The 15092-nt window shown below is 40.4% G+C and overlaps 1 protein-coding gene across 11 annotated transcripts in view; it reads left to right on the forward strand.

Moving 5' to 3' along the window:
- Positions 1-422: 422 nt before the first annotated feature.
- The window catches only part of HECTD2 (HECT domain E3 ubiquitin protein ligase 2), a 42330-nt gene continuing 27660 nt past the window's right edge, over positions 423-15092 (forward strand). For 7 of the 11 annotated variants that reach the window (XR_008236931.1, XR_008236933.1, XR_008236932.1 and 4 more), the window contains exons 1-3: positions 424-1012; positions 6291-6420; positions 12665-12803. Coding sequence is in view for 6 of the 11 variants with exons in the window: in XM_052799360.1 (XP_052655320.1) it covers positions 785-1012; positions 6291-6420; positions 12665-12803 (497 nt within the window). In the remaining 5 variants the exon portion in view is untranslated. Of the gene's footprint in view, positions 1013-6290; positions 6421-12664; positions 12804-15092 lie in introns of all 11 variants that reach the window. The other 4 variants (XM_052799356.1, XM_052799362.1, XM_052799357.1 and 1 more) reach the window with 3 other exon arrangements.

Below are 15092 nucleotides of genomic sequence, written 5' to 3' on the forward strand. Positions count from 1 at the left end.
AGCCGCTCCGCGCGCGGGGCGGGGCACGACTTCGCTGGGAAGCGGGAGGTGCCGGCCGGCGGAGGCACCGCTTCACGGGGGCGCGGGAGGTGGTGCTGCCGCCGGGCTTCCCCGCCACCCCCGGGACCCGGCGCTGCCCCCCGCCCCGGCGAGCGAAGGCGCCGCGGGGGCGCGGCCGCGGCGCAGCGCTCGCCCCTCGCCAGCGCGACTGCGCCGAGCGCGGGGGGCAGCCCCGATTCCCGTACGCCCGGCGCCGCCGGGCCGGCCCGGCGGCGATTCCTGCAGTACGGAGTCTCCGTAGCCGTGTCCTCCGCTGCCCCCGCGCGGCGCCCCCGGTCGCCAAGCGCGTTTCTATGAGCCGCCTATAAACAACATGGCGGCGGCGGCGGCGGCGGCTGCCCCTCTTCCTGCCCGCGGCCTGTAGGTGGCGCGGTGGCTGAGGGGGCGCCAGGGCAGCGGGGCCCGGCGGCGCCGGCCGCCTCCGCTCCGCCGCGTCCCGCGCTCCCCCTCCTCGCCGGGGCCGCGGCGGGGGCGGCAGGCCTGCGCTCCGCCCCGCCGTGCGGGGGTGTCTGAGCGCCCGGGAGCAGCCCGGCTGCTGCATTGCCGCGGCGGCCCCGCGCGGAGCGGAGCGGAGCGGCGGCACTGGGGGTGCCCGCGGGGGCTCCTCGGTGGCGCTTGGGGGCGGCGGGAGGGAGGAGAAGAAGAGGGCGCGGGGGCTCGGGTGCCGGCGGGAGCTGAGGGGCTGCCGTGAGGTGAGAGGCGCGGGGCGGCCGGGAGCGGGGCCATGTCGCTGCAGAGCCCGCCGGCGGCCACGGCAGCCGCCGACCTCCCCCCGGGCCCCGGCCCCGGCCCGGGGCTCCCGCCGGGCGCGGAGCTGAACCAGGGCGGCGCGGCGCCCCCGTCGGCCGAGGAGGGCGGCGAGGATGAGGAAGAAGAGGAGGAAGAAGGGGAGAAAGAAAAGGAGCGAGAGAAACTGCCGCCCATCCCGTCGGCATCCAGCGCGGCTGCCGGGGTAGGTCTCCCGCGGCCGCCGGCGGGGCCGGGCGACCCGTCAGCGCCCGGGCTGCCGCCCGCCGGGCCCCGGCCCCGGGGAGCGGGACCGTCTTTGCGGTCCCCGCTGTCATTTGCTATGTTTGCCGGTTTTTTTCGTGGCGGTGGGGAAGCGTCGCGTTCGTTTTCTTTCATGTTCTTTTCCGTTGAGAGGCTTTCATTCAAGTTTCTTAAAAATAACAAGTGCAGCTGTAAGCAGTGACATAATGAAGCTATAAATTCTCCATCTACTTATAGTTCTTTAACATTTTACAACGGTCTGCTCTTTTGGGTTAGTCATGACTGAGGGTTTGCAGCATTGTGAATGTTCGTTAAGGGTTTTCGGGGGTGGAGGGTTTCAGCTCTTACCACACTTAATAGCAGGAGAGCTAGCTGAAAAATACTTCTGTATTTTTAACTTTTTCTTAAAAGGTCTTTTGCGGTTTTTACTTTGTGTTGATGCAAAGATGACAAAACATTTCGATAAGTGATGAATGAGTTAACATGGATAAAAAAAAACTGTGAGAAGGATATTTGCGAGAATGATTTCATTTCAGAAACCTCATTTGAGATTCTTAATTTTACTGGAGTTACGATTTTCTTTCTGCTGACCATATAATATTATGAAACAAAATTTTCCTGGCATGAGTTGAATATCTTACACAGCTCAATGTTAAAGCTTGCTGTAAGCTACGTCAGTCCAACAACAGAGCAAAAATTTTATCAGTTCTGTAGTAACTAATACAGTTGTGACATTTTAATTCAACAGTTCTGATAAGTATCTGGCTTACTAGAAATTATCATTTTACATAATTTGAGTTTAAAAGATTGAACGTCTAATGTTTATGACTGTCATGAAATAATTGTAATGTTAAACGAAGTAGTTGTAGGCAAACTACAAACTCCTTTGAGCAATTCTGCCAATTTTGTGTTTTGCCTACAATGTTCTACTGAAAGACTTTCAGCTTTGCAAATCTGTCTGAATGTGGAAGAATGTGTTTGTTCTTGTGATTCAAGTACAGATTTGGTGGGAGAAGTCTGTAATGGACAAGTGCCCAGGAGTTATTTTTACCTTTGAAAACTCCACTTCAGACTGAATGGCAAATGCCAGTCCCTTAGTGTAAAGATACAAGTGCTGTTCTAAAACGTGTCAGGGTTAGCTCAGCTAATGAAGAACATGTGCAACTGGGCAGCCATGTAGAAATCCCACTGCCTTAAGGAATCAGAACTTGATTGTAGCTGGGCATCCTCCATGTACCTTTGAACTGTTGCCCACAGGCGTGAAGTTGTCTAAGCTGACCTGCTACAGAGGAGCTTAGACCTGTGGCTAGGTGTGATTGCTTGTCAAATGCGTGTGGGACTTTTTGAATTTACAAAGAGCTGCATATGGGTTTTAATAGTATGTTACAGAGAGGGAGTTTTGTGGACAGATGTAATAGACATTTCCATAGCCCTGCATTTCTCTGTTTGTAACAGAATGCAGTTTTTGATCCAAATATACCAAATAGGGAATGCAGGTATGCTTCTGCAAGACCTTTCTGAGTTGCTGCAAAGAAGGTATTGGACTGTTGGTCTGCTAAGCCCTAGTTGTGACCAACCTACACGTCTAATTCCAGGGCTTTGCAGTATGTTCTGAGATTCATCATATATGGCATGACTTTAATACAAGTTCTTGTATTAAAAGTTCTGCTTGAACATCAAAAAATGAGTGTTACTTAATCAAAACCTCTCAAACACTTTTAAAGAGAGAAATATGTTCTCAGCTTCCTCCTCATTAAACTGGGGAAGAGTTTGTAATATATGATAACAAAAGGGAGAAATTATTGTCTTTTAAAAAAAGTCTTTGCTTATTTATGATTTTTTCCCATTAAAATTCCCTTCATTTAAAAACACATGCCTGATACAAATACAGTGATACTCCAGGTGACCTTAATTTTCATATTCTCTCTGCCTATTATTTCTAAATTTGTAGCCATTATATGATGACTATGGTGATATAGATACTATACCTTGTTTCTGTATGAAGTGAACCTCAGATATCCTTGTCTCAAACATCTCTCCAGATTTTGTGTAATTGACATTTTCTTCAGTGCACTAAAGACCCACCATAGGTTTGTGCAACTGATGTGGCATGACTAGAGCTTCCTCAAAGGCAACGTGAAGGTGTGACACATCCTTTAAACAGTTTCCATTTTCCACAGTAGCTGTCGAAAAGGTCAGAATTTTAGTAAGTCAATAGATAACCACGGTATCCTTTTTCTCCTAAGAGCATGTGCATGAAAGATGTCTGATGTGGAGTTTAAGCTGGTTGCAAATTGGAATAAAGGGATTATGTGACTATCTCTATTGTCATTCATATTGTGGCTTTTCCTAGCCAAGGGCCATGTGGAATTGTGGAAGAATGGTTACTTTTTTTTCTTTTTGGCTTTTATTTCTAAGGAAAATTGTGGAGATTAAATTAGCCCATGAATAAATTAACATGATCCCGCAAGGAGTTCAGGCTTTTCTTATGGACCAGATGGTGATTAGAAATAATGCATAAGGGGTAATGGTTTGGAGGCCAGTATTCAGATTCTGAAAAGGAACTTGTGGGAAGCTAAATAACTTGCCCCCTAGTAAGCAAGAACAAGTAGAGGCTTCTGTAAAGCAAAACCAGTCCTATGTTACACCTTTCAAGATACAAATAGAAGGGAAAACCCTATTTCTTGCGTAGGCTGTTGCATTGACAGCTACCTTTAGGTAACCTGAGTGTCCTCCATGTCTTCTTGCACAGGGAAGAAAACCTTTTACTTCTCACTGGCCTTTGCTTGCCATGTACGTATAGGTCTTGAGTGAGTTATGTTAGGGCTGAGGAGTAGGATTTTCAAGAAACTCTTCTAGATGGTCTTTTGCCTCTTCACAGAAAGCACTCTGTACATGCTCTTTGCAGTCTGACTTATTTTCACCATCTAATTTAACTTCAATAATGAAAAACATAGATTTATAAAGTATAATGTTAGTACCTCTCCAGTCTTATGGAGGGCTTAATGCTTTGGAAAACTTCCACTAAGAAGCCATCAGAGTTGCGAGTTATTAATATGCTCTTAAAAAAGAGGATTAAAGATTACTTTGAACCACTTACTCCCTCTAAGCATACTCATTCTTTATGTGGGGGTTCAGTTTTCTGATGGCAGTATGCGTGCAGAGTCTTAGGCTCTAGAGGCTCACTGACCTCCTACAAAATTTTGTAAGTATGACATAGTGCTATACACTTGTCCTAGATTACTCTCCCAGGAGATGTCAGAGATCCTTATTAATGAGCATGTAGTTTCCCAGTATTCCTCCAGGGCTTTACAGTAAAGCCTTTGTCCATACGTTTGTTTAATCTTGTTGGAACTGCACTTGGTGCAGGATCATGGAGTTAAATAGCACATGCAATTTTTGTTCTTTCTGAGGTGGCATTAAGAACAACATTTTTAAATAACTGTTCAACTATACTATTTCAGTGGCATGGCTGGAGTAAAACCTAGAAAGCTGAGTCAGTCAAACAGTCTGTTTCATAAAAGCTCCTCTTCTCAACTATCTATGATATCTATTCCCTATTAATCATAATTAGACTAGTCCAAGCTCCAGAGGTTTTCTACCTAGAGCATACGTTTTGTGACACAGCAGATTAACCTCAGATCTGGATTTGTTTAAAAGTCCTTTTTTCAGTCAGTCATGTCTTGGCATGTTTGTTCAGGGTCTGTTTTTCTCCAGTCATGTGCCAGGTGATTTTTAAGCATCTTAATGATATTTCAAAGATTATAGAATAAAAGAAAAAGTTAATGTGAAAATTTTAATGGTAATTACATTTTATTTTTGAATGTTTGCTGCATACAAGGAATTTGAAGCTAGAAATTGAAACTTGGTATTTTTAAAGCCAGAAGTCATGCTGATTGTTCAAATTTATGATTTGCTGAGTTAGAAGCCATGGAAAAATGGCTGTTTGTGCCACAGTTACTTAATATTCCTGGCAGTGTACCAGCTTGTGTACACTGCGGCATGGCAGGTTTATGGGCTGTGTTATTGCCCTCCTGGTGGTATTTCAGGATGTTGTGGTGGAAGTGAAGTTCTTTCCTCGGAACTCTGGCTGCATGTCTTAATCCAAATTTACTACTCTTAAGGGGAAAGGGAAATGTATGGATTTAAAAAAATTGATAGGATATTACATTAATTATTCTAGAATTGTTATTCTCATTTGGGGAATTACAGTTTTGATTTGCATGAAAACATTTTTTTTCTAACCACGAGCACAGATACCAGATATCAAGTAAATGAATCTTTAGGTTAATGTGAGGCTGAAAATCACAATATGCGGGGAGTGTGTGTATATTTTTTTTTTGAGTTGATCTACCTTTGCCTGATATCAACTGATGACTTGGAGCTGAGATGGAAATTAAAATCTCCATCATGTGACTTCTGTCATCTTGGGCAAGCCCCTTAACCCACCTATGCTTTGCAAATTCTCCAGAGTAAATAACTATATCTAATAGCACTCAAACAGACCGATTGGCACAATCCTTTGGAAGTCTGTTGTGTGATTTCACTTCTGTTCACTGTTAAAACACATTAGCGCTCAACACTTCTTAGCAAGGGCTTGTGCAGATTCCTTGGCGGCAGCACATACAGGTACTCAAGCAGGTTTTTTTAACGCTGTATTAACCAATGTTTATTAGCTAGCCTTTCTTCAGTGGCAGCTGGTGCTGATGATTATCAATCATTAGTGGTTTTTACCCAGGTAGCCAGTATTTAAATTTTATTATCAGGTTAGCTCACAGAGAATTTTTGGCCCCACATTTCAAATAGTGGGAAATTTGTCTAAACTACTTCAGTACATTAGGGTTATTTGGAAAAAGGAATATGTGGCACTGTCATCTGTTTAAACTGAGCTGGATGTAGTGAGGAATAGAAAAGTAGTTAGAAATTAGGATACAGAAAGTTAGAATAATGTTGAAAGCATTCTAATCTTATTGTGTTTTCCTCACAGCAATCCAAGGATATCTTCATATCCTGCAAATTAATACTTGAGGTTTTGAATGTAATAGAAAGGAAGTTCATGGTATCTCTCCTGATTCAATTTGAAACAAACTTGCAGAATCATTATTTATGTCTTATTTAGGTATTACCACTCTGATTTAAAGATAAAAGGTATTTAAGTATTCTGTGTAATACGTCATGAGTAAGATTACTCTTTCAGTAATGTATTAGCCCTTTATAGCATGCTGTCATCTTAATTACAGGGGTTGGAGAGAGGAGCCAAAAATCAGTTTTCCACTTTCAGCAATTTCATCACAACTATCAACCAAAAGAAAGAAGGCATCGGAAACAGAAATTCGCCTACGCAACTTGTTATACCCAATATCAAAAATGGTAAGAGAATAAAAGCCCTGTGTTACTTAGTTACCAATTTAAGAAGGTGCTCAGTGTTCTGCCAATATTTGTATTGTGGTAGTGCCAGAAAATCTAGAAATCTAGGTTTCATTAAATTATGCTGTGCAGTACATTGTACAGGCAGTGATATACATATACATATATATATATATATATATGATAGTCCATCCTCTGTAGAGGTTATGTCACAGAGACAAGTTGGATAAGAAAAACAAATAGTCCTGGAGGATGAAATAATCATCTTGAGTTTTAAAGAAGATTCAGTAGTCCATCTGCAGATACTGTTTGTCTAACTGCAGTCAGATGGCAGTTTCTCTAGAAACTGTGTCAGAACTTTGTGCAGAAGATTTTTCTGTCGCCATCTGAAGGATGGCAGGGATGAGGCAAGCATAGGGCTTTTAAGGGAAACAGTTGCTGAGAGCTGCTGTTTTTCAGTGAAGATGAAGGCCAGTGATGACACAAAATAAAATTCACAAGCAAAGACTGGTAAGTTCTGAAGAGTCTGAAAGGCCCGAAGGAAGGTCGTTGTGGTATGATGAGGTAGCGATAATTGATGAAAAGATAGAAAGCAGAGCTGTGTATTCAGTATGGTAGACTAGAATCATGAAACCTGATGAGATGACATTGTGGTTAGACCTGAAATTTTTATTAGATTTTTGGGGCTAGGATATGGAATTTCAGTAATTTGGGACTTTTGATAAAAGGCTGTACAAAATTTGTCAGGTTTGTATTGATCTTGCCTCTGAGCAGGTCCCTTTCAGCCTTATTATTCTGTGGTTCTCTAAGTCTTTATAGCACTCAGTGAATTCGAGGCTAGAAAGAAAGAGACTGCATTAATTAAGAGATTTCAGTAGTGTGAGTGTGAAACAGAACTATGGGCAGGTATTGTCAGTTTCAAAGTTGTACAGAAAAAGGTGGCTTATACCTTGCAGGATTGGATCCTTACTAAAATAATCTTTGTATCCTTGCTAGCTATACTGCAGAAGAAAAAGTCAATACCAGACTCCTTTTTTTTTTTTTTTTTTTTTAAAGCACTTTTTTTTTATGGAGTAAGGAGGTGCTTTCTACTTAAAAATAAAAAAGGAGGGGGGGTAATCGCTGGAACACAAAAGGCAATTATGTGTAAATGATGGCTTGGGCAGGATTTTGTGCTTTCCTCAAGTCACTTTGTACTGCACAAAGAAAACCAAGGTGGCTGGAGATGGCCAGTGAAGAATTCTCCCACTGCTGCATAACTTACCAGAGTGGTGTTCTTGAGGGCAATACTTGGCGTAAGGCAAAAAGAAGATGCTGCAAAGCAGGTGAGAGCTCTGCTGGTTTTTACAAAGTACTGTAAGGTCAAGCTAACAAAGCTGGAAGAACAACCTTCGGGTGGCCGTTGCTGTCACCTATATATTTTTAAAGAAAAGTCTTTGTATATAAATTGCATGTAAACAATTGCAATATTGTTGGAATCCGAAAGTCCTCAGAGAAAGAAAATGTTTTGCCTTTCTCAGATAGCATTATTTTCCTCAGAAGCTAAAAGTGACCTCTTGTCAATATTAACTACTCAGCTGCTAGTGTTTTTAACAAACATGCGTGCAGTTGACTTGTAGACTCCAAGCTACTGTCTTTCATTATTTAAGCGTTAATTGTTTCCTGTCCAGCTTCTTTCTGAATAGTTGCTTAATACAATCTTATCTTATGAAAGTCTGCTGCTTAATAAAATTTAGGACAAAGTAAAATTAAATCTAGTATTGGGCCAAGCAATGTGAAAAATATAGTACCCTTTTGCAGAGTTCATTTCACTAAACAGAAGAAATCTGCCCCCTTCCCCCACTTTTTTTTTTTTGTACCTGACAAGAATAGTAAACTCTAAATGCCTCTCTCTTGAAGTGCCCTCAGTTCTTGCTGCACATGATACTGCCCTGGTTGTAATTACTGCCTCATAAGTACTTAGTTGTTAATTTTCACCATACTAATGCATGGCAATATTTATTATAGTCAAGGATATATTCTTGAAATAGAACTCAATGTGGAAAATTATGCAGATGTTCTGGTAGTTTCAGGGTCGGGGTAACCTGCATATATAAAACCAGATTATTTTTACTAACAGTCCAAGGTGTACTCAAAATTTTTTGAGGAGGTATGTGTATTCTGTGGAAAAAATAATCACTGAAACTTCTCAGTTAAAAATGGTTCTTTTGCTTACTCTGGAATTCAGGAATGATGCTTGGTTGGTGCATTTTTTTCAGTTTATCTATACACATGCTATCTCTCTGAATATGTGTATATATATATGCATATACTGGTAGTACTGTAGGCTTGAGTTCAAAGAATGTTAATTTCATTGAAAAACAAAAGCATGGAAAAGGTAATCCTGGTCAATTCAGTGTGAAAGCTAGGGTGATGTTTGTTTGCTATGTGGCTGCCACAGAGATTGAATTTATATAACAAGTCTTCTAATGCAACAGTGATCTGGTATGAAATGTATGAACTGGATTGTTCTAGCTCTTCTAAAATTTTACAAATACAAGTAAGATTTGTTTGCTTTACCTACTTTGAAAATTTTCATCTGCCAGTAGCTGTGTTGGTCACCATGAAAATAACTGCTGTTCAAAATTCATTCACCCTAAATTTCCTTGTACTAGTCAATTCTGTTTTGTATCAATGAGATTTTCTTCCTCAAAGTTTTTGATCATTTGATCAATGCATGATCAGTCATGCATTGCTGAGTCTTTTTACTTGATGTAACTGGGGAAACAGCCAGAAATGATTGCTTTTTCTTGTCTTGTAGTATTGTGTTATTGCTGCTTATCAACTCAATATATAAAGTATCAAGTTTCTCCTCAATGGAAGTCAAGTGACAAATATTAATTAATATTTTTGAATGTCAGATGAGCAAATAAATCTATTTACAAATAAACTTGAATTATGGCAAGACACACACTGAAGTTGACAGTATTTATTAAACATATTATTAAAACACAGTTTTAGTATATCTATTTTAAGCTGCAGGTTTGCATCACTGAAAGGGTGCAAGTTACCAGCTTAGCACCTGCAGTTTCAATTTACTGAAATGAGAAACAGCTTCTGTCAGCAGCTGTCTCTTCTACAGATGTGGAGAGAATATTTTCCGCATTTCAGTGTCTTCGGCTGGTTATAATTCAATGTTTAATCCATTTAAAATTGAGAAGACAGAATGAGTGCTATATGAAAATTACTTGTCTTTCTCAGAGTACAAAAATAAGACATAGTCTTAGTTTCTTTTAGGTCAGTGCATCCTGCTTTCAGAGAATGATGTGCAATAGCGGAACACTTGCATGGTGGGATTGTTTGGTACCTTGGCTTGAATTAATTTAGTATCTATGTGTCCACTTTGTTTTTTAAATACTACTCTTCTCTTTAATAGCTTTAAATTCCAGCTGTGAGAGTGGGCAAGGCTCCATATCTATAATTGATGCCATAGTCAGGGGGTTGAGGGCACTCAGATTTATTATTGTCTGATGAATGGTGGCTGAGTTAAGTCACAATGACAGTGTCTCTGTCATTAGCATGAGTGAAAAGAATCTGCCTTTGGGTTTGGGGGATTTTGTTAGCATCTATTCCCCTGCTGTGATAAATGGAGTAGGCAGCGGAGTAGTGATACTACTTTGATGTTTAGTTAATTTTAAAAAACAGCAACTCTTGGAAGAGGCTTAGAGGGTTCTTAGGCAATTCATAGAGGATTTTGGTTTAATATGTTTGACTTTTGAGGACATTTTTATATAGTGTCTTTTATCACAAACTTACATCATAATTCATATAAATGCTTTTTAAAACATGCAGTATAGATCAGAATAAAAAAGCATTTCAAGGATATTTGAGAAGACACTGTCAGTAGAATGGATGTTTGTGTATACTGCATTGGAATATTTTTTTCATGTTCTTGGTGGGTTTACCTTGGCTGGCTGTCAGATGCCCACCAAGCTGTTCTATCACTCCCCTTCCTCAACAGAACATGGGGAGAAAATAAGATGAAAAAGCTCATGGGTTGAGATAAAGACAGGGAGTCCACCTTTCAAGTGCCATCACAGGCAAAATAGACTTGACTTGAGAATATTAATTTATTGCCTGTTAAACAAAAACAAAACTCAAAACACCTTCCCACTGCCCCCCCTTCTTCCCAGGCTCAATTTCACTCCTTTGTTCCCCACTCTTCTACCTCCTTTCCCCCAGGTGGCTTAGGGGGGTGAGGAATGGGGATTGTAGTCAGCTCATAAAACTTCATTTCTGCTACTCCTTCCTCCTCATGCTGTTCCCTGCTCCAGCATGGGGTCTCTCCTATGGGATAGTCTTTCACAAACTTCTCCAACATGGGTTCTTCCCATGAGTTGAAGTTTTTCAAGAACTGCTCCAATGTGGGCTCTTTCCACGGGGTCCAGTCCTTTAGGAACAGACTGCTCCAGCACAAGTTCCCCATGGGCCACAGTTCCTGCCAACAGTCTGCTTGGGCATGGGCTCTCCATGGGCTGCAGGTGGATATCTGCTCCACTGTGGTCCTCCATGGGCTGCAGGGGGACAACCTTCTTCACCATGGTCTTCACCATGGGCTGCAGGGGAATCTGTGCTCCAGTGCCTGAAGCGCCACTGACCTGGGTGTCTGCAGGGTGAGGGGGGTGTGTGTTTCTCTCTCAATTCCTCCTCTCAGCTTTTGTGCAGTGTTTTTAACCCTTTCTTATATTGCCATAGAGGTGCTACCAGTGTCACCAATGGGCTCAGCTTTGGCCAGTGGTGGGTCTGTTTTGGAGCTGACTGTGTCTGACATAGAGGCAGCCCCATCTCTCCTGTCACGGAGGCCACCCTTGCAGCCGCCCTGCTGCCAAAACCTTGCTACATAAACTCAATACAATGTTCTCAGATCAAATAGAAAGTAAGGAGTAGAATAGAAAGACCTTGTTAAAGCACTGCTATTTGTACTTAGAATAGGCAGCCAAATTTACTGAGAAGAAATGTTTACAGATGCTACTGTTTCAGCAGTAATTCTCTGCAAGACAGAAAACTTGCATTTCCCATTTAATTTATTGGAGAGATTCTTTTAGGAGGCTGTAGATGATCCAGTGTCTGCTCTAGCTAAAATTATATATCACAGTGTAGAAAAACTGACTGAAGACTTGTCCCTGTATGTCAGAAAATAGTTGGACTTTGGTGTGGTTGTGCTTGAGATTTTTCTTAGGTGTAGGGAACACCGGTGTTGCGGTTTGTATACTACAATATTTACAGTAGATACTGTAATTACAATAATGGACAACAGTACTATTCGTGACTAATAGCTACCAGTCATGGACTGCTTGGTTTGTCTTTCAAACAGCAAATATAGCAGGATCACTCTGGGTAACTCTAATTCCGTGATATCCTTTGACTTTTTTTTTTTTTTGTAATTATATTCTAACTTGCTTAGCTTGAGTTGCTCATAGGTTCAGGTAGATGTGATGTTCAGAATAAGCACTTTATGCATCTGACTTTAGAAGGCACTAGGCTTAATGTTCAGAAGGTTGAGCATCTACAGCTACAAATAGATTTAACGAAAATTCTGCAGCACTCATTTCTAAAAATGAAACTATATATGAACTTGAGGTTTTCTTGTGTGAAGTGAGTACTGCTTTATGTATACCAGTGCATGTTACTGGTGTAATACCAGCGCATCTTATGTAAGTACAGTATTTTGCTATTTTCCCTAATAATGAGTTGGACTACAGGTCACCAGTTTTCTTTTTTTTTCTTTTTTTTTTTTTTTCTTTCCTAGCAGCATGTCAGCAATTCAGTTGTAAAAATCTGGCCTTGTTTTCTTTCTTTGTTTTTGTAATAGGCAAATCATTTGTTTGCAACTTGGTCCAGGAGCTCATTTATAAAATAGTAAAGACTTCCTTATTTCAGAAGGCCTTAGATGGGAGACAGACCGGACAATTTTCTTCCTCCATTGGCAGGAGGGAACACTTTCTTCACAGAGACATAGTTACGAACTCAGGACATGGTTTTTGTTTCTAGGATTTTATTTCCCTTCAATTAGTTGAAGTTTCCATCATGTCTGGGATGAGCATGTGGTAAGAAAAGTACTTGGATGAGTAGAGGTTCAAAGATGTAGAATCAAGCAGTGTGCATTTTCTTTTTTTTTTCCGTAGTTCCTATGTCTGTATTTTACTAGCTAAGTGTTTATGTATATGATTGCATTGTATTTATTGTTCTTTACTTTTTTTTAAATAAGTGAGAGACCTACCACCTATTTGCCTCGATGTACGACAAAAGCAGCGCATCTCTATAGATACACTACCCCAAGAACTGAAAGCACCAATTCTTCCTGAACCTTCCCTTCCCATCCGAACCAAAACTGTGAAAGATTTTCAGTAAGTTACACTGGTGTCTCTAAAAATGTACTTTCTTTCTTTGGACTTTCTTCATTTTGTCCTAATTCATACATTTGATTTTGTTAATCTCAAATGAGGAAACAGTTCAGGAAGACTGACAAGTAGTTAGTCTGACTTGTGATGGTGGGATTCATAACTTTGTTACTGTGAAAATTATCAAAATACTTTCTCTAGCTTGAAGTGTTGTTCTGTTCAAGAAATGGCAAAGCTTGTACTTCAGAGTTAGAAATTCAGTTCCTGACATTCAGTGGATGTTTAGTTTTGGAAAAAAATATATATGATTTATTGTAGGCTGGAAAATCCCTTTCAGTCTTAGGTATTTTTTTTGTACTGCCAATTATGGTGTGTCCTGTCCATTGAGGTACTGGCATTCTCAGACTTATGTGATACACTGCACATCAGGCACTTAAATGTGTAACATCATATTTGAGGACCTGGAGTGGTGTTTATGTGGATTGCGCTATTTCTAACTTTGGCTAAAAGTGCAGATGACCTTTCTTCATGCATTATGTTAAAGAGAGTTAATTCTCAATATTAGTTTTATGGCAAAAACTTAATTCTTTTTTCATGTATCCTTGCTGCTTATGTGACCACAATTTTAAGCAGTGTAAGTGTAAACTATTCTAGCACTTCTCTGTGAGAGACACTATGCTTTGTTTGTCTAAGTAAGAAGAGTTTCAAGATTAAAGAGTCTGTGCAGACAATATTTATGTTGCTGCCCTGTAACACTGATTTAGCTAGAAGTAGAATTGATGTAAAATACTGTCTTGTGTTCCACTTCTGTTTTTCCAGATCAGCACAGACCCTTAAGCAAAAATGTATCTGCCTTAGATTTCTTCCAGCACTGTTATGATACTTGGCACATGATGCTTGATCAGCTTAGCCAGGCTAGCAGAAGTTCCCAGGGAAACCACCTGAATTGTTTTTAACTCGTATAGCCTGTTTTCCTGATGTCAGGTCTACACCACAAAGTTTTGCCAGCTTTGCTTGGTTCACTGTGGGCACAAGGAAATAGGGAACATTTTTTTCTCTACTTAACATAGCTATGTTCCCAAAAATTGTGACGTTGACACTGTCATTTCAGGAAATGGCATAACTTTGTTGAAAAACTAATGGCATAGGGTGTGTCTATACTAGAGGATTCTGCCTGCAATTTGTGAACATATATATTGGCAGAGTGTTTCTTTAGTGTGGATGTGTTCTGAGAGTGGTATTTACTAATTCTTTGAAAGTTGTGGGGTTTTATGTTTGGGGTTTTGTTGTTGGGTTTTGGGGTTTTTTTGGTTTGGGGTTTTTTTTTTAGCTTTAGCACCCACAGAGCAGCATTATGCTGCTGTAATACCCTCGAGTGTTTTACAGTAGGATAATCTTGGTCAGGAAATGGGGTGAACTGTTCCTAGGAAGAAGCCCAATTCTTCTATTTTTCAAACAGATGGAAAAAAAAAAAAATCACAGTTGCTCCAAGAGATGTATGAGCATATAATCTTCATTGCTTTTTTCAGTGTTTAAGATTTTGTGCATTCAGTGAGGAAAAGGAATGCTTTTTGATTAGGCAGTGTGTGTATGTGGTGGAAAAGGAAACAGGTATAGAGGAGAATTTGACAAGAGGTGATCCTTTGCTGGTATTCAGGTGATCTGAAGAGCTGAAATTTTTTCCATATTCAGAATTTTGTACCTATTGACTGCTGCCTAATTATGTAATTAACAAGAATTTTATTCTTTCAAGTAAAGTATTAAAAAGTCATTAGCATTTTTGGTATGTCCCACTGATAACTTTTTTTTAAATATCTAGTACAAAGAAATTATCTGGGGTGGAGCAAACTGGGATTTGTATCATGAGCATAGTAGACAGCTAAAATAAAATTCTGCTTCAATGGTTGGCTGGGGTTTTTTTGTTTGTTTTAAAGGTATGATATTGCACAAAATTTCATATACAGATACTTTCTTTAAGGTGCAATACTTAAAAGGACTTTAAGAGTAAATCCATAGATTTTGTTGTCCCCTTAAGGAATGTGTACAGTTGCATACAAAGATTAAGTTTTATTTGAAAAATTTGAACAGAAATAAAATTTTGTACAAATAATAATGAATTTGACTAGTTTAGGAGCCTGCATACTTAAATAGATTAGTCTCAGAAATTTTATCATGTCAGTGTATCATCAGCGTAATTCTGTTCTGCTAATTATTTGTCTTAACATACTGAACTGTGACACCATGAATTAACATTTTGAATAAGAGACATTGCTCAGGTGTATCAAACACAAACTA

This window comes from Harpia harpyja, chromosome 10, assembly GCF_026419915.1.
Source record: "Harpia harpyja isolate bHarHar1 chromosome 10, bHarHar1 primary haplotype, whole genome shotgun sequence".
NCBI classification, from domain to species: Eukaryota; Metazoa; Chordata; class Aves; order Accipitriformes; family Accipitridae; genus Harpia; species Harpia harpyja.